The 20793-nt window shown below is 41.4% G+C and overlaps 1 protein-coding gene across 6 annotated transcripts in view; it reads left to right on the top strand.

Moving 5' to 3' along the window:
- The window catches only part of LOC129710754 (septin-4-like), a 65384-nt gene that overhangs the window by 14280 nt on the left and 30311 nt on the right, over positions 1 to 20793 (top strand). For 2 of the 6 annotated variants that reach the window (XM_055657980.1, XM_055657981.1), the window contains exon 2: positions 17933 to 18029. In XM_055657980.1, coding sequence (XP_055513955.1) covers positions 17933 to 18029 — 97 coding nt within the window. Of the gene's footprint in view, positions 1 to 5586; positions 6669 to 10474; positions 10811 to 17932; positions 18030 to 20793 lie in introns of those variants that run through there. The other 4 variants (XM_055657978.1, XM_055657977.1, XM_055657976.1 and 1 more) reach the window with 4 other exon arrangements.

Here is a 20793-nt window from a genome sequence, read left to right as displayed (position 1 = left end):
TTTATCTTCTGGTCAACATTCCAGCATCTGCACTCACATCCCCAGAATGGGTGGAATGCATTTCGTTGTCTCTGTAAGACATTACTGAATCTGAATCTGGAGACAAGACATTACAGGAAGAGATCAGTTCTGGGTTGTCACCTCTCCCCATGGGTGCAGCCTGGGCTGTTTAATGCTTCCAGTGTTAGATCAAGCAGGGGCAAAGTTATTGACAGGGTGGGTAAGGGTAGGCAGACACGACCTTATCAATTATATTGATGGGACTTAATGTACAGTTGCCATTGGCACAATCAGATCAGTTCAATTAATCACAGAAAGCAGTCACGCAAAGCCAAGTCACCTTGAACAAAGAGCCGGATAGCTAATTTACTCTCATCACAAGTCAATTGTAAATGAATTCAAACTTGCCAGATTCTGTTCAAATTCCATTTTAATCAGATAGAATCTCTGAATGTCTGCAATGCCATTATTAAGACTATACCAACTAGAGTATTATGTATTTGAAGAATACGTAAATAATGAGCAACCCCCAAAAAACACCATGAAATTCATCTTGAACTCTTGTCCCAATATATCCTCTCTAAACATACTAAACTAGAACAACCCTTCAGATACATTACAAACACAACGCATCAGCAAACCTTGAATACAAGACCATTATCAAATAGCTCAGTGATGTGGTGGATCCCAAAAGCATACAGTGCCCTCCATAATGTTTGGGACAAAGACCCATCATTTATTTATTTGTCTCTGTACTCCACAATTTGAGATTTGTAATAGAGAAAATCACACGTGGTTAAAGTGCACATTGTCAGGTTTTATTAAAGGCCATTTTTATACATTTTGGTTTCACCATGTTGAAATTACAGCTGTGTTTATGCATAGTCCCCCCCCATTTCAGGGCACCATAATATTTGGGACACATGGCTTCATAAGTGTTTGTAATTGCTCAGGTGTGTTTAATTGCCTTGTTAATGCAGGTATAAGAGAGCTCTCAGCACCTAGTCTTTCCTCCAGTCTTTCCATCACCTTTGGAAACTTTTATTGCTGTTTATCAACATGAGGACCAAAGTTGTACCAATGAAAGTTAAATCAGCCATTATGAGACTGACAAATAAGAATAAAACTGTTAGAGACATCAGTCAAACATTAGCAAAACCAACTGTTTGGAACATCATTAAGAATAAAGAGAGTACTGGTGAGTTTACTAATTGCAAAGGGATTGGCAGGCCAAGAAAGACCTCCACAGCTGATGGCAGAAGAATTCTCTCTATAATAAAGAAAAATCCCCCAAACCTGTCCAACAGATTAGAAACACTCTTCAGGAGTCGGTGTGGATTTGTCAATAACCACTGTCTGCAGAAATCTTCATGAACAGAAATACAGAGGCTACACTGCAAGATGCAGACCTCAAAAATAGGATGGCCAGGTTACAGTTTGCTAAGAAGTACTTAAAAGAGCAACCACAGTTCTGGAAAAAGGTCTTGTGGACAGATGAGACGAAGATTAACATATATCAGAATGAAGGAGAGAGCAAAGTATGGAGGAGAGAAGGAACTGCCCAAGCACTGCTGAAGAGGAAACTGAAGGGGACTAGCTCACAAAACATAAGCTAAAGATGGCTGCAATAAAGGCCTGGCAGAGCATTTCCAAAGAAGACACCCTGTCACTGGTGATGTCCATAAATCGCAGACTTCAAGCAATCAAAGGATATGCAACAAAATACTAAACATGGCTACTTTCATTTACATGACATTGCTGTGTCCCAAACATGATGGTGCCCTGAAATGGGAGGACTATGTATATACACTGCTGTCATTTCTACATGGTGAAACCAAAATGTATTAAAATGGTCTTTATTAAAATCTGACAGCATGCAGTTTAACCACTTGTGATTTTTTTTTATTACGAATCTCAAATTGTGGAGTACAGAGGCAAATAAATAAATGATGGGTCTTTGTCCCAAACATTATGGAGGGCACTGTAAGATAAAGATAGGGACACAGAATAAAGAAGTCATAATGACTTTACAAACATTGGTTTCACTGCTAGTAGATTGTTTTATTCCGTGCTGGAATAGGATAGAAAAGTTTTAAAGGGATGCAGAAAAGATTGACTAAATTAATTCCAGGGAGAAGGGACTTCAGTTATATCAATCGACTGGAGGAACTGGATGGAGGTTCTTGGAAAAGGTTGTGATGGGGTTGTGTTGGATCTATTTAAAATCCTGAAAGAGAAAATGTAGATAGAATCTGTCCCCCATGGCAGAAAGACCAAGGACAAGAGAACAGTGAATGAAAGTGAAATATAAAACAATGTGGCAAATGGGGAAAAGCCTTTAGCCACCAAATGATTAGGGTTGGGATTCACTTCTGCGGACAGGAGTGGAAGTGGTTAAAGACTCAAAAGGAACTGGATAAGTATCGGAAAGGAAAATGTTTGCATTCTCTGGGAAGAGAGTGGGAGACTGGCATACTCTTGCATGGAGTCCGTACAGATACAATGGGCTGAATTACCTGAAAGCAGACAAATGTGATAAAACGTTTTCAAACTAGAAAATGGGAGGCAGTGTATTCCACTGAGAGTCCGTTTTCAGTCCACTGCTTTTTTTTGGATGGTAAAATTTGCTGATGACACTAAATTGATATTTAGTTAGCTGAATATTAATAGACTACATGGGACAATTGGCAGAACTGAAAAATAAATCAAGTAGCAGGTGAAATTTTAACAGGTAAAGAGGAAAATCGCCATGCACTGTATGGCACTGTCCTGTATGGTGTGCAGGAACAGAGATTATATGTGTGGACAGATTATTGAAACTGACGAGATATGTCGGGAGTGCGATTACTAAAAGCATTGGAGGTGATGTTGAGTCATTGTAAAATATTAATTAGGCTACAACTGGAACATCGCATCCAATTTCAAGGTCTGTGAGAAATTGCAGAAATCTATGCTAGCATGGTTCTAGGGTTGAGAGATTTTGCCTATAGACTCTCTCGTTCCTGAATCCATTCTAAAACTGTTAAGGTAACCCCAGAGAAACTTGGAGGAAAATAATTTGAGATGGATTTGAAACAAGTATACAAGGCGGTGTGATTCAAGGTAATGTGTTCCCATCCATGGATGGTTTAGGGCCAAGGCATGGGCGTAAAGTGATGGACTCAAGCTACAGGGAGGATGCATGGCATAAATATCTGTTTATATGCCATCTGTTCACCAATTTATGACTACGTAGAAATGCCCTTCATGGGAGCAATGTGGGCAATTGCTAGATTTTTAGCGTGGTTGAACGAGGTAAAAAAATGTTGAGCTTTTATTCTCTCACAGGGAATAAGGGGGAAATCTTTTAGGACCGAGATGAGAAAATCATTTTTTACACAGAGAGCGGTGAATCTGTGGAATTCTCTGCCACAGAAGGTAGTTGAGACCAGTTCATGGGCTATATTTAAGAGGGAGTTAGATGTGGCCCTTATGGCTAAAGGGATCAGGGGTATGGGGAGAAGGCAGGTTGGATGATCAGCCATGATCATATTGAATGGCGGTGCAGGCTCGAAGGGCCGAATGGCCTACTCCTGCACCTATTTTCTATGATCTTCACCTCCAAGGGTACAGAACTTATCCCTGTGCATTCTGAGTAAGTGTGTTCAACCTTCATGTTGATTGGTATGCGGCATATCATAAACAAGGGGGCACATGTTTAAAAGGGAGGACTGAGTTTTAAAGAGGATTTGAGGGATTTTGTTTTACGCACAGTGGTGAATATCTGGAACCCACTTCCAGTGGAAGATGGAATCGGATACATATCACGTTATAGTGGAATTAGGCCATTCGAGCCTACTCTGCCATTCAATCATGGCTGTGATCTCTGCCTGAAATTGTATTTTCTTTCCTTCTCCCCATAACCCTTGACACCCATTCTAATAAAGAATTTGTCTATCTCTGCCTTAAAAATATCTACTGACTTGGCCTTCACAGCCCTCTGGCAATAAGTTCCACAGATTAACTGCCCTCTGACTAAAAATGGTTCTCCTCACCTCCTTGCTAAAAGAGTGCCCTTTAATTCTGAGGCTATGACCTCTGGTCCTAGACACTCCCACCAGTGGAAACATCCTTTCCACATCCACTCTATCTACGTCTTTCATTATTCTGTACATTTCAATGAGGTCCCCCCTCAACCTTCTAAACTCCAGCGAGTAGCAGTCCAGTGCTGTCAAACGCTCATTATATGCTAACCCACTCATTCCTGGAATCATTCTTGTAAACCTCCTCTGGACCCTCTCCAAAGCCAGCGCATCCTTCTTCAGATATGTGGCCAAAATTTGCTCACAGTACTCCAAATGCGGCCTGACCAGTGCCTTATAGAGCCTCGGCATTACATCGCTGTTTTTGTATTCCAGTTCTCTTGATATAAATGCCAGCATTGAATTTGCCTCCCTCACTACTGATTCGACTTGCAAATTCACTTTTTGGAGTCCTGTATCAGCACTCCCAAGTCCCTTTGCCCTTCCGATTTCTGGATTCTCTCTCCATTTAGAAAATAATCTATGCATTTATTCTCAATACCAAAATGCATGACTCCAAACTTTGATACACTGCATTTCATCTGCCACTTCTCTGCCCACTCTCCTAACCTGTCCAAGTCCTCCTGCAGTCCTTGCTTCCTCTACACTGCCTGCCTCTCCACCTATCTTAGCATTATCTGCAAACTTGGCCACAACGTCTTCAATCCCTTTATCCAAAACATTAATATACAATGTGAAGCGGCCCCAGCACTGACCCTTGACGAACTATGCTAGTCACTGGCAGCCAACTTGAAAAAGCACCTTTTATCGCCTCTTTGCCGTCTGCCATCCAGCCAACCCACTATCCACGCCAGTATCTTCCCTTTAATACCATGGGCTCTCATCTTCCCTAACAGCCTGACGTGTGGCACCTTATCGAAGGCCTTCTAAAAAATCTTGGTAAACAACATGTACAGCCTCCCCTCTGCCTGTCCTGCTATTAACTTGCTCAAAGAACTCCAGCAGATTCGTCTGGCAAGATCTTTCCTTCATGAACCATGCTGACTTTGGCCTATTTTATCGTGAACTTCTAAGTACTGCGTAACCTCATAGTTTATAATTGATTCTAAAATCTTACCAGCCACTAAAGTCAGGCTAACCAGCCTCTAGTTTCCGCTCTTCTCCTTGGCTCCCTTCTTGTACAGCGGGGTGATATTCACAACTGTCCAATCTTCAGGAACCACTCCAGTGATTCTTGAAATATCACATCTAATGCCTCCACAATCTCCTTCAGAACCCTGGGGTGCAGTTCAGGTGACTTATCCACCCTCAGACCTTTCAGTTTTCCAAGCACCTTCTCCTTAGTAATCACCACTCCACTAACTTCCACCCACCTGACTCTCTAAGATTGTAGACACACAACTGGTGTCTTTACTGTGAAGACTGATGCAAAAAAGATTCTTAAATTCCTCTGCCATTTCTTGATTTCACGTAATCACCTCTGCATCATTCTCCAGCAGCCCCACACCCACTCTTGCCTCTTTTTTACTCTTTATATATCCGGAGAAACTCTTGCTATCCTCTTTTATATAATTAGCTCGCTTACATTCGTACTTCAACTTTTCTCTCTGTATTGTCCTTTTAATTACATTTTGATGTTCTTTAATAGCATCCCAATCCTCTGGCTTCCCACTAATCTTTGCAATATATGCTTTCTCTTTTGTTTTAATGTTGTCCTTGACCTCCCATGTCAGCCATGGTGGTCTTATTCTCCCCCTGGAATCTTTCTCCTCTTTGGAATGAAATGACCTGCACCTTCCGAATTATCCACAGAAATTCCTGCCATTGCTGCTCTACTGTCATTCCTACTAAAGCCCCTTTCCAGTCAATCTTTGCCAGCTTCTCCCTCGTGCCTCGGTAGTCCCGTTTGCTCAGCTGTAATGCCGACACATCCAATTTCACCTTCTCCCTTTCCAATTGTAGGTAAGTCCTATCATATTGCAATGAAACGGGCATTTGAATAGGAAAGGCAATGAAGGATACAGACCTAATTTAGAAAATTAGGATTCGTGTAGATGAGCAAAATGGATGGCATGCACATGGTGGGCCGAAGGGCCAGTTTCTCTGCTGTTCCGTCTATGATTCAAAGGTAGACACAAAATGTTGAAGTAACTCAGCGGGACGGGCAGCATCTCTGGAAAGAAAGAACGGGGGACATTTTGGGTCAAGACCCTTCTTCAGACTGAAAGATTTGGCTAGATTACTACTGCCCTGGCAAATTAACTTAGAGTGGCATAAGTAGATCAGAGGCCATTTGATTTCTGTAGTGATGCCTATTTCTGTAGTGATGCCTATTAATTTTGCTGAAATTCTTTGTTATTTTGCTACCGTTTTTTTTAACCAGATCACATTACATTTTTCTCTTTTTTGCATAATCCTTTCCTTTGGCCTGTTGCCTTTGTTCCACTTTTGCTGTTCTTTGTTTGCCCTGTTCCCTCTGCTTGCGCTGCATTCCCTTCCTGCACTGAGATGGCACAATCTGACATGCCTCAGGCAAACTCTGAAGATGGTGAGTCCTCTGCTCACACACACACTGAGAATGCCAGCTGCAATGACCACTGCACCAGGAGGACAAGCTCCACACAGACCACTGTGGGTCAGAAGCAGGTAACAATCATGCAGACACAAATGTTAATCGTGTAATGTCTGCGAATTAAACGCTGGCTTCTTCATTCTTTCTATAAATGACAAACAGTAGTAAATCCCACTCTATGCCTTGCAATTACGATCAGTTAACAATTCATATTAACAATTACTATTGCTATCAGTTAGATCTTAAGTAAAGAGCAGGCATACCTCATAATAAGTGCTATTAATCACATCTCCACCTTTAAATATCTGATGGTATTGGATGGTAATATCCCCTTGGTGTACATTATATAATGGATGCCTTTTCATTATTTAGTTGGTTTTATGTAATTTCATGCCTTGGTTATTAACACAATTTTATCATCTTGTTTTGAACCATTCTCAGGTATAACCATTTTGCGAAAGCAAAACACAATGAATGTTGTAAAATAAGACAAAAACAATGTGTTGGAAACACTCAACCATTTTAAGCAGAATCTGTAGGGAATGGATGCTTCGTGAAGCAAAATCCAGGAGTTAGATGTGCACAAGTGAATCTCAGTGGAAATAAGTTTTAATTATGATCATCGGTAATCAGATGTTAGCAGGGCTAACATTTACAGTACAGCTGGGGCATTGATGAGAAGCACCATAGGTTCACAATGCTGCCTCTTGTTTTGGGGATCTGAAAATATTTTAAATATTATTCACGTTTTAAGAAGCAGTGAAGCTGATCGGAGAGATTAGGTGCAAAGCAGACAAATGAAAATGATTCACACAGAAACAGAATAGATCTAGAGGAAGTACAAGAAACTGCAGATGCTGGAGTATTGAACAAAAGACAAATGCCAGAGGAATTCAGCATCTGTGAGAGGAATGGACAGACGGCACTTTGGACTGAAACGTTGTTTGTCGATTCCCTCCATAGATGTTGCCTGACCCGCTGAGTTGCTCCAGCACGTTGTGTTTTGTTCATAGGTCCAGAGGAGATGTCAATGGGAATAACAAAATTATAATCTGAAATTGTAGAGCTTGTCGAATCTGACGGGCTATGATATTAAGGATATTACTGTCCTTCAAGTTTGCATTGGGCTTACAATGGTGCAGGTAGGTAGGATGCTGAGATCCAAGGTGTGAATGTGAGGGTAAGATTGGAGAATTAAAGTGCCAAATAACACACCTCTTTGTGTGGCCTCTTGCAGTTAGTATTGTCTTTGCATTGTTTGATCTATTTTGTGTAATGCATCTTCACTGATAGCCTATTCTTTAGTTTAGGGTTTAATTTAGAGATACAGCATGGTAACGGGTATTTCGACCGACTGAGTCCACGTTGTCCATCAATCACCTGTACACTCGCACTATCTTGTGCAGAAGGGACAATTTTTTTACAAAAGCCAGTTAACCTTCAAACTTGCACGTCTTTGGAGTGTGGGAGGAAACCGGAGACAATAGACAATAGACAATGGATGCAGGAGTAGGCCATTCGGCCCTTCGAGCCAGCACCGCCATTCAATGTGATCATGGCTGATCATCCCCAATCCGTACCCCGTTCCTGCCTTCTCCCCATATCCCCTGATTCCACTATTTTTAAGAGCCAAATCTAGTTCTCTCATGAAAGCATCCAGAGAACCCGTCTCCACCTCCCTCTGAGGCAGAGAATTCCACAGACTCAACACTCACCACCCGGAGAAAAAACCGCGTGGTCACAGAGAGAACATGCGAACTCCATACAGACAGCACCCATAGTCAGGATCGAACCTAAGTCTCTGGCACTGTAAGGCAGCAACTCTACCACTGCGCCAATGTGCCGCTCCTATATTGAATAATCATCGTACCTTTACATTATTTGCATTTGGAAAGTAAAAAGGTGTTTAATATAATAAATCATTTTTGTCTGTTTTTATTGCATTATGATGTACAGACATCTGGGTGACACAGTGGCAAAGCAGTTAGTTCTGCCGCTTCTTTCTCAAATGTTCAATTCTGACTTCGGGTGCTGTCTTTTTGAGTTTGCACATTCTCCCTTAGACTACAAGGGTTTCTGTTAAATGCTTGCCTTTTCTCCAGGATCCCCAATCCATGCCTGTAGGTTGAATTGGATATTTCAAATTACCCCAGAGAAGGTAAATAAATGGCAGGAGATCCAAAAGAGGACTTGCTGGATGTTTGGAAGAGAATAAGTTGTAAGAACTATAGGGAAATAAGGTAAGGGAGAATGGGATGGGATTACACTGCAATGGGCCAAACAACCTCCTATTATCATGGTAATGAGTATATTACCCTATTGTTTGATCCCTTTCCATTCCGAACAATATTGCAGCAAAAACCATGATCTAAATTATTTTTTTCATTTACGACCTCAATGTTTTAAACCTGTTATGCAGGGCTGCTTCCTTTCCAGGAGATTCCCCTCATGTCAATGACATTGGCAATTATCCTTGGGAAGCCTATTTCAGAAATCTAAGAATAATTTTGAACTCATTTATACTCTTGGCCTCCCTCGGATATTCCACGAAATGACCGACAAACCTTTCCTCAGCTCGCACCTCATTGGAATTCCCATTCCGAGGGCAGAAATCTGAATTGTGACAATAGTTGGAATCTTAATGAAACCTGAGAGTGGTTTATAACTGGGAGTTGCAGCTACTGAAGTTATCATAGTGAGAAATACTTACTTAGACCACAGCTGGAGTTAGTTTGTTAATTCATAAAGCTATATGGGGCCATTAGCATGCATAATTAATGGTTGATGGAAAATTAATGGCATTTTTCCAGTTGAGTCCTTTATGCTGCTGAAGTCACCCAACCTTCAATGCTGTAAGTCAAAGTGATAAACCGTGAACTTTAGCAGGCAAGTGGACCATATATTGTATTCAAGCTGCAAGTATTCCTAACCTGACCATGTACACATTCTTTCACACAACACCACAACGTCATTAACTATGAATGACAAAAGCCGTTTTGCTCATTCATCTATCCAGAAAGTTTCCATTTGGTTCTCTCTTCATCTCATTGCAGCATCCAATTAGCTTCTTAATAAATATAAGGATTTCCACTAATTTAGGGGTGTACAATTTAATTACCATGACCATGTGGAAGCATTTCCTGATATTCTTGCTGTAAGAAACAGGAAGCCAGGTAGTCATATTTTTCACGTCTCAGCTAAGCTCAGCGGTGAAAACAAAATACTGCTCCCTGACATCAATTAACTCGGCATTCTGGAAATGACCACGGATGACTTGTACCCGCGTTAATGTTTCACTGATGGTGATTGTTACCAACTATGTGGAGAAGTGTTTCAATGATTGATACTAAAACTTTGAAGGTGCCTTCCAGGAAATTGCTTACTACACGTTCAGAAGTGTGACCACAATTCTATCAATCTTTGGGGGTTAAATAAAGGCGATTCCATATCTTGAGAGCCATGTAAGCATTATAACAGGACGTTTAGGATCATGGTTTTATAAGTTTACAGTTATGAACAAGTTTATTAATAGAGAACGATTTCTACTTCAGTGTAATAGAAAGGTATGGTAAATAGCCTGGTGTCACTCCAGATAAACAACTAAGCATGTTGTCTTTCATTTAACAGTAACGGTGAGTGTAATGCTTATAGACACTTTGATTGGAGGGGCATATTAGTCAAGATTCATGGCAAATCATTATTTTGGTTGAGGTTTAACCAGTTTATTTTTTGGTATCCGCTATTCGTATTGTTTATTTATGACTTTGGTTCAGTGTAAGATTTTTTTTATTTCATCCTTTTATAATATGCTTTTCTCCTTTTTTTCTCTCATAACCTTTGGTCATCATGTGACCATGGTTGCAACCATCTTCCTCGCTAGCTTGCACATTTTCTGAAGGAAGACTCCGATGACTCTGAAGTAGAATGGATAATGAAGGAGAACGGCAATGAAAAATTCCCTGTGTGTGTTATCCAAGGGAATTCTCCAATAAATGTAATATACCAGGAAAACTTAGAGATCAAACCTGGAATATCAGAAACGTTGAATTCAAATTCACCTGGAACGTCAGATGTAGATAGAGACCAGTTCTGGCAACAGCCATTCCAAACGCAACGGTCCGATGGTCTTCTAGTTACTATTGAGTCGATGTCACATAACTCCACATCCAGGCCAAAGAGTCCTTTTGGAAAATGGGACCCGTATGACTCGTCTGAGGTAATGTTTAAAGATCAAAAAGTTCTAGCCGTGATTAACTAAATTAATCCATGGTAGAAGTGTCGACCCTCAAGTCTAGATTTGTACGTTGATCCATGTCCTGGCAAATTGCTCCAAAATCCATAATTTGATTATATTTTATATTTGCTGGTTTGTTTTGAAATTTTTGGACAGTTTGAGGTAACTGTTTTACTTTATTAATGCACGGTTCAGAACTCTAAAATCTATCCCTAGAAATGCTTGCACATGAACAGTAACATGTGCAGTAGTAGTGTTCTTATTCCTTAATGCTGAAAATCTCAGTATCTAGCAGTTGAGTTTCTTGGTAATTAATGGTACCACAATTCTAAAAGTTGCAATAATAAGCATTCCTTTCTGTCTACACATATTTCTTGATTTGATACGAATGGTAACGTGATCATAATAAATCCTCCTTTCATTTCTTCTGAGCCACTCCATAACACCGCAAAAGAAGCAACATCAACAAGGCTGAACAAATTACTTCTTCTTGTACCACACAGATGGGTGATGTGAAATCTGAGGTCACATATACTCTAAGTGCTTGAGTTCATATACAAGATATTTTAAATGTTGTTATGTGACGCCTCAGTTGAAATTGTGGTGGTTCTCATTCTGTCGCTCCAGTTGGAGGGAAAAGAAGAGAGGGCAGACTACCATCAAGAATGAGATGCTTCCATTCTGAATACATAATAATAATGATGGTTGCATGTCAACTGAAAGAGCTCCTATTCAAATGATACTTGTCTCATTGAAATCCACGCATTTACTATGGATTTTCTGCAATTGCTGTGCATGATTTTTGTGTTGGGGGAATCCAATATCACTTTCCAATGTTTCGAAAGGATGATTAATGGCATCCTTCTTAAAGCACACTGGCTTGTGTACAAAATATAGGGCAATCCTTTTTATTTAAAAACACCCTCGGTGATCAACAGGTAGAGCCTGGACTAGTTAAACCATGGCACATTACATCAACCGCCATACTAAATGAAACATTGCCCTCTAAACACCAACTTCACCACTTGTCTGACCAGCGTAATATATTCTTCTGATCTGAAAGATGTTCATCTTGAAATTGGATTTGGTTCTTTTTTTTTTGATACACAAAGCCAGTGCTACATTTATGGACAAGTCCCTTTTGGATATTCCATTTAAACAAATATGGTGATAATAGCCAAAACATTTCAGAAAATAAATTTTTAAGAAGGAACTGCAGATGCTGGAAAAATCGAAGGTAGACAAAAATGCTGGAGAAACTCAGCGGGTGAGGCAGCATCAATGGAGCGAATGAATAGGCGACGTTTCGGGTCGAGACCCTTCCTCAACCTGCCTCAGAAAATAAATTAGTGTGTTTACTCCAGTAACATTTGTTGATTGGACCTCATTCATGCTTGTACACCTCACTATGCATTGTAATGCAGCAAACAGAGAAGGGCACCAGCCCTTAAAAGCATATTCCCGTTGACAATAAAATAGCAGCATCAGATTTGGCTGCTATGGGAAAGACAATGGCTTCAAGGGAGAGGGAGATGGTCCCTGATTTAGTGATAGAGGACTGGCCATTGCCATCAGTAAGGTAAATCAGGGGTTATAGGGTTAAGAGAGAAAGATAGACCAGCCATGACTGAATGGCAGAGTAGACTTGATGGGCCAAGTGGCCTAATTCTGCTCTTATAACCTACGAACTTATGAAATGCAGAGCCAAGTCCTCTGTGCCAGGATGGGACTGGAGATTCCTAAGGTTTCAATTGGAAAGTCCCGGCAGGAGGTGACCAGATCTTCTCCAGGTGTTAGTATCTGCATTCATTCAAGCAAAAGCAGAATGAGCTGGAAACCAGTGAAAGCAATTGTAGCGAGTCATTGTAGTACTTGGATCAGGGAATTCATTCACTGATGTGTTACAATCAACTAGCTATAAATAAGGTGTCAGGGATTATAAAGTATTGTCAGGTTTTCTTAGTAATCATTGATTAACCATGTTGGCATTAAGGATTGAAGCATAGAGAAACTCACTTTGTCTGGATTGGTGAATGTTAAGGCTCTTGAGAATATGGCAAGTCCCTTAACAGCATTGATGTACAGCAGCGCTGCCAACTCCCGCGCATTGAGCGTGAGACTCACGCAATTGTCACACTCTCATGTTGAACACAGAATTTGACATCTTCAATCAATCAATCAGTTTTATTTGTCACATTGCACATAAAGTGCAAGCAATTCAGTTGTCACCGACAGGGTCGTAGCTTGTCGTATCTTGTCGCGGGTGAACGTAAATTGACTTTGGTTGTCGTAAGTTGTCGCCTGTGTGGACGTCGTCCCAATTTGCAAGGAATTGTGTCGCCTGTCGACGTAGTTTGTCGACGCTTGACGTCAACTAGGTGGTAGCTTGTCATAGACATGGTTGTAGGGTGGGTCCAGATTTCTCACTCTCAACTCTCACCCAATGTTGGCAGCCTTGATGTACACAGGCATTTGGGGTACAAGTCCATAGCTCCCTGAAAGTGGCAACACAATTTGTGTGATAAAGGAGGCTTATGGCATGATTTCTTTGGTCAGGACATTGAATATAAGTGCAGATTTGTAGGACTTTGGTTAGGCTGCATTTAGAGTATAGTGTGCTGTCTGATTGAACCATTACAGGAAGGATGTGAAGGCTGATGGAGAGGGTGTAGAAGAGGTTTACTGGATTACTATTTGGATTTGAGGGTATTAGTTATGAGGAGAGTTTGGACAAACCTGGATTGTTTTCACTGGAACATTGTAAATTGAGAGAGGCCTGATAGTATATAAATCATGAGAGGTGTCGATAGAACCTTGTTCCTCAGGGTGAAGATTTAAGGCATTTGAGAGCTTTAACCTTAGCTTTAAGGTGAGAGTGGCAAAGTTTAAAGAAGATGTGCATGTCACTATTTTATGTAGAATGGTCGGTGCCTGGCAGATGCTGTCAATAATAATGACAGAGGCAGATATGATAGTGATATTTAAAAGCTTTTTGACAGGCACATTGATATGCAAGGAATGGAGGAACATGGAACGTGCAGGAGGAGATGAATAGTTTCTCGGCATCATGTTTGGCATGGATATGTATACTGAAGGAGCTGGTCTTGTGCTGTATTCTATGTTTTTTAACAGTGTATCAATGGTTCCTTTAATACCTGTGTGATCAGTACCTCCGCTCCACTTCTGGGAGATCAGGTTGTTGATGACTTTCCGCGACTTCCTTTAGTTGGTTTGTTTGTTGTCCTGCTTGAGTCTGCTTGTGCCTCCTGATGTTCAGCTTCTGGGTCTCCTGGCTGCTCTTCCTTCTGAATCTACATTCTGGTGGCCACGTTGTGCAGCATCTATTGGGCAATGCTACAGAGAGGCCCCAGACTACCAAGGCTCCAGAATCTCCTGTTGTGGTGATTTCCACCATGATTCCGCCACTTGCATGGCTCCGGTCCTTTGCTCGTACTGAGCAACCCTGGTACATTTCCTGTTGGCACAAGAAGTCAGGAAACTAGAGGGTAGTCCTTATTCCCCTCCCTCGCAATCTCCCCATCCAGGCAGTGCCAGCCGTGGAATATTCCAGGCAACTCATTCTCCCTAAGGTTGAACATGTTGAACATGTCTGGCTGCAGTCAGGAAACATTTCTAATGATGCCACAACCACCTGTGGAGATAGAATATCCAGATATCATGCCCCGCAAGGCCAAAAGAGTATAACATTGCACATACAATTCCCACCTCAACCAGCTGTGTAATAAATATTACTGCAGCACACAGAGGTATGAAGATGTCTGTCTGATGTTGTAATTGCAACAAAACAATGTTAGTGAGCATGCCTGGCACATTTCAGATGGCATCAATCTATGAGGTGGTTGAGCTTCAGTGGCCCATCTGCCCATGTAAGATCATTTTCTTCAGCCTCGTGAGGAGATGGACTTGAACATTCCTCTCCCATTCAGGTGGCCTCCCTCTTATTTCTCACTCACCACGTAGCTGAAGGGAAGGACATTAAATAAAGTGCTCCACCACTGTACCTTTGTGGACATTACCTCCAGGTGGGGGGCTGAAGAGGTAGAATGGCGAGGATAGCGTGAGGGTTAAGGTGTGGGGTAGGAGAATATGGATGTGTAGGGTGAGTAAGGCGTGTGTGTGTGTCTATCAGTCTCTGAATACATACAAGCAGTATGTTTCTGAGTGGAATGCAAGTTACCAAGTGGTCTGTGTGCGGCAATGTTTAGCACAGCAAATAAGGTGAACCAGTTTCTAGACAGATCATTGACACAAAGGCTTGGTGCCAACAGCCGTACAGAATTGGTGTGCAAAGGTAAACCACAAGGATGTGATGATAATAAACTGTGATAGGAAGGCACTATTAACATACGTTGATAAATGTATTAAAATTCTCTTGTGAATTTCTGTGGTTGTATGTACCAGGAGTGCATAAGAACATAATAATGATAAATATAAGAACATAAGTAACAGTTAGACAGGTATATGAATAGGACAAGTTTGGAGGGTTATGGACCAAATGCAGGCAGGTGAGATTTGTATGTCAGGGACAAGTTGGCCGGTGTGGGCAAGTTGGGCCAATGGATCTGTTTCCACACTGTATCACTCTGACTCTAAAACCAAATCACTAAACACTATGTGGTGCTTATTGTGTGTGTGTGTGTGTATATGTGTACAGTATGTACATGTGTACTGAGTGTGTGTGTGGTGTATCAGAAATTTATCAAATCCCCTCTAAATGTGTGGTCCACATGTGCTGTAATCATTGGATATGTTCACTGGTGATGTATAAAGACCCTTAAACATTAGATGACTGAGCTGTGTTTCAGTGTTAACTTTGGATTCCATCCATTATTGGCCTGGTATTTTGAGGAAAGTTGCAGGTTAATCTTCTCATTCACAGTGATTGTGTGACTGACTGACTTTCACAATTGGTCTACAACATCTCGTATCTCCCCAGATGCACGTCCCAGCCACACCCAGTCTAGAACCAAATGGCATAGTCATGGGATTATGGAAGTACTTGTAGTTTGAAGCCGTGAATCTTTGGAAATTGCCACCCCAGATAGTGAGTGCTTAATTATATTTATGGCAGACATTTTTGGGCTACTTTTGATTCCGGGGTTATGGGTTCAGGGAGGCAGAGTTTAAAAATCAGAGGAGCCATGATTTTGTTGAATGGCGGAATAAGTTCAAGGGGACACAAGGACCACTCCTGTCTTCTATTTTTTTTTGTTTCTTTCATTTATATATTTAAGCTTGCATTGGCATGTGGAAGATTGTAAACACAAAATTATGCCCCCAGTTCTGTGCCCAAACTTCATAGATATACAGTGCATTCAGAAAGTATTCACTTTTTCCCCATTTTGTTATGTTACAGCCTTATTCTAAAATGGATTAAATTCATTTTTTAATCATCAATCTACACACAGTAAACCATTTTAGAATAAAGCTGTAATGTAACAAAATGTGGAAAAAGTGAAGGGGCCTGAATACTTTCTGAATGTATGGTATTTTTGACAGAATAATATTACAGGATGATGAGTGCAATATAACTATTATAAATTGTATTTGCCTTTAAAAATAACCATAATAGGATTATCTCACTTTGTGGTATTTATTTAAACATGGAATGCTGACCACGTTTTCTTTGCTTGAGCTTTCTCTATGCTTTCATCCCTGCGTAAGTATAGACCATTTTTATTTTTTATCTGTGCTTAAGATATCTTAAACTTCATGGGAAGAGGTTAGAAGGAGGATGCACGGGCCTGGAGTGAAGCAGCTTTTTTTGCTGCACCTTCAGTATGCATTCCCTTCAGGCCTATCTGTCTCCATTATGATGTTAACCAAGTCACTAAAAATGTGACTTGACAACTGAATAAAGAGGGAACAAAACATGTATGATGCTTTTCTTTAACAAAATAAAACACTGAGAAACCAAGAAAAATGGAAGGCAAAGCAAAAATGGGAAAATCATGATTTTTAGCCCATCTTTAAAGTAGTGATGTCATCTAGGTTTGACAAGGCATTGTACAGAGATATAAGGGCAAACAGCCATAAGCTCATTGTCCCAATACAGATCAGAGCAGAGGAGATATTAAGGGATGGAATTGTAAAGCTGAGGACTTTGGAAACTGAAAGCATCCACAGAATAGTAGAGGAGCTAAGCTTGGGAGTGATCAAGAGACTGGAATTGCAGGAGCCTGGGCCTTTCAGGGTTGGACAAAGTTAGAGGTGGGGAGGAAAGGGTTGATGAGGGGATTTGAAAATGAAATGGGAGTTTTAAAAATGGAGGTTCTTCATGCATGCAATATGGTCAACATGTTAATGGGTTAGGAGACGACAGAATCTTCGACTAATTCAGCTTTTTGAAGAGCTTGTGACATTGAAGAAAAGGAAAATAACAGCAGCATGAAGTGTAGGAAGAGGAGAGTAAAAAGTAAATTGAGTACAATGAAGGGCAGATATGATTCAAGAAGCCGGGAAAGGGCCATAACCGGGATTGGGAATATCTCAGTGAAAGTGTGGGAATGGCCATGCAGGGTGTGGGAGTATGGGAATGAGTGGACCCTGTACGAGAGGCAAATTCTGAATGCAGCAGGGAAATCAGCACAGGAAGAAATAATTTATGTGTTTAAGAAGGAACTGCAGATGCTGGAAAATCGAAGGTACACAAAAATGCTGGAGAAACTCTGGGTGCAGCAGCATCTATGGAGCTAAGGAAATAGGCTGTTTCCTTTGCTCCATAGATGCTGCTGCACCCGCTGAGTTTCTCCAGCATTTTTGTGTACCACAGGAAGAAAGAATCCCATTTAAAAGCAATTGGGGTGGGGGGGGGGGGGGGGGCTGTAAAAATCAGAAAAAGGAAGTTTGAAAAATTCATGAAAGGAATAAAACCCAAAAGAACAATGAAAATTATGACATTGTTAAAATGTGGGAAGTGAGGAGGGTGGAAAGAGGAACGAAGGTCAAGCAAAGGTTTTGGCTACAGGAGAATCAGCACCGCTGTGGTGACAAATGGATGACTGGATGTTAAACAGCACATGTAATGATGGACTGATTTAACATGTGACTTGGTGAGCAAACTCTCCTTACTTCCTTCCACAGAACCAGGAGAAAGAGTATGTTGGCTTTGCGACGTTACCCAACCAGGTTCATCGCAAGTCCGTCAAGAAAGGGTTTGATTTCACACTCTTGGTGGCAGGTAAGATAATTTGTTACAAACGTAAGATAGCACCATTCCCCAACGATGGCATCGGCCTGCCTCCTGCACCCGTGCAGAACTCATTGTTTTCATCAACTTCAGCACTAACAATCACTCTGCCAGCAAATTCGACTCCTCCTTACACTCGTCTCCTTCCCCCCCCCCCCCCCCCCCCCCCCACCCCCCCCCCCCCCCCCCCCCCCCCACTGGTTCCCCATTTTCATTTCTACTCTTTATCCTCCCTCCATTCCCTTCCATGCACATCCCTCCCTCCCTGCTCTACATTTCACTCTTCTTCTTCGTTCCTCATTTAATACCCTTTGGTCTCCTTTTCACCCCTAGCCTTGTCACTTTCTCCACCTACCCCCCCCCCCTCCCCCTCCACATGGCATTGTTATCCATCTATCACTTGCCAGCTTTCCCACGCCTACCTCTCTTTTCCAGGTTTGTGCCCCTCTACTCTGTCAGAAGAAGGGTGGTCCTGCCATGAAACTTCATCTGTCCATTTCCCTCCACAGATGCTGCCTTGCCCATTGGGTTCCTCTTGCACTTTTTTTTGCTCTCAGAGTTTGTTACTGTTGCATTTTGATCATTGCATCCTGTTTGTCAGTTGTAATAAATGAAATATCATGCTGACCTCAAACAATCCTGTACTGTATTTTGCAACGTTAAAAAATAGAGACCATGGTGATAAATAAACCGGGCCAGTACAATAGATGTTGAATAAATCTAACCTAGAAAAAAAGTCCAGTAAGTCTGTAACCTGTATAAAGGCCTCATTTGATCAGTAGATCTGTAACCTGAATTTGATCATTGATTAATAATAGACTTGAAATAAACCCCATCAATGGATTAATTTTGAATAAACTTAAGATATAAATATGGCCTGAACAAATCTGGCCTGCAAAGAATAATGAGTTCCTGTGACTGTATGTTCCCTACTACCACCTTCATGTTTACAAGCCCTCTCAAAAGGTCTTCTGGACCATATTGGCTGTGGTCAAACTTCCCATCCTCCCCACTGCCTTCTAAGCATCTATACCTTTGCAGGACTAGGTCAAAGGCTGTATCACAACATCCTCAATGCCATTATTGCTGATTTGTTGATGCTGATCACTGCCTAAATGCAGCTACCACCTGATTGAACTGTATGTGACCCTCCTCTCCCTTGTTGCAGCATCATGTTTGCAACTCCAGCTCAACAACTCTGAACCAAAGTTCCCCCTCAAGAGACAGGAATGAACTGCATATATAGTGGCGGAAGTTCTCATGTTCCCACTTCCCAAGGAATAAATCCTGGTTGCTCTGCAATCACAATGTGACTCCCCCCACGAATAGACACTGGTTACTCTATGGCCGGCCCCCATGAAGAGATCTAGTTACTGTGAGACACCCCCGCTGAACCAACCCTAGTTACGCTGTGACACCCCCATGAGCAGAGCCTACTTATCCCTGATCAATCCCAGGAATGGACTCTGGTGACACAAACTGCCCCCATATTGTTTGCCCTTCCACCTGCCACCCCAATCTATTAAATACAATATATGGATTGTATCTACTTTTATTCTGTTGTAAGTTTTAGGAAAAGCACATTGGTTTGCACTAAGCATTAAGCAAAATCCAAATACTTCTTAGCTGAATATAAAAACAAGTCACTATAAATATTGAAGCTATAAAATAACACATCTACTCTCTGCGCCCAATTTCCACACTGACTAAATTCACGGCTTTGACACGATCAGCTCCCCATTTAAACTGCCCTCTGAGTGACCAACACCTCACTGTGTGAACAAAATCTATTTTTCTTATGTACATCTTTAAACCCATGCAAATTACTCATTTACTGAATCAACCTTTGCTAACAGTAATTACCACCTACTGGGGTTCACTGGTAGTTTGTTAAATGTTGACTAAAACTATAAAAGCCACGACAATTTAATTGTAAAAAAATGTAAATTCTGAATGTAGAACTAAATTAAATTCTGGAGTGAGGTCACGCTCAGCAATCCCATGCAAATTAAATTCCTGGCTTTCATTCAACCTATAATCTCTGGGCATTAATTTGAGTACAGGATCCATGTTCAGTTAGTACTAGTTTTGTGCACAGGCCTATTTGATAAGATGTAGAAGCACAGGAGAGAGAGAGAACTCTTTAAATATGGGAGACGTGGACCTCAATAATTTAAATGAAACAGAAGTTATACAGGCTGACACAAAAAGCTGGAGTAACTCAGCGGGAGAGGCAGCATCTCTGGAGAGAAGGAATGAGTGACATTTCGGGTCGAGACCCTTCTTCAGACTGATGTCAGGGGAGTTGGCGGGACAGAGATAGAATGTAGTTGGAGACAGTAAGACTGTTAGGAGAAATGGGAAGGGGGGAGGGGAGGGGTGGAGATAGAGGGAAAGCAAGGCTATTTGAAGTTATTTGTAGTCATACAGGCTGGCCTGAAGCAAAATTGATTTATTTTTCCAGATGACCATAGGTTAATTTTGGCCTTAATTTAGAAACTAGAAATAGGTTGGCATGGTGGCGCAGTGGTAGAGCTACTACCTTACAGCGCCAGAGACCCAGGTTCGATCCTGACTATGGGTGATTGTCTGTACGAAGTTTGTATGTTCTCCCCGTGACCTGCTGGCGTTTGCTCCGAGATTTTCAGTTTCCTCCCACACTCCAAAGAAGTACAGGTTTGTAGCTTAATTGGTTCGATGTGACTGTAAAATTGCCCCTAATGTGTGTAGCGTAGTGTTAATGTGCGGGGATCGC

Source organism: Leucoraja erinacea, chromosome 28 (assembly GCF_028641065.1).
Source record: "Leucoraja erinacea ecotype New England chromosome 28, Leri_hhj_1, whole genome shotgun sequence".
Lineage (NCBI taxonomy): Eukaryota > Metazoa > Chordata > Chondrichthyes > Rajiformes > Rajidae > Leucoraja > Leucoraja erinaceus.
The sequence above is the reverse complement of the archived record's forward strand: the minus strand, read 5'-3'. Positions and strand labels throughout refer to the sequence as shown.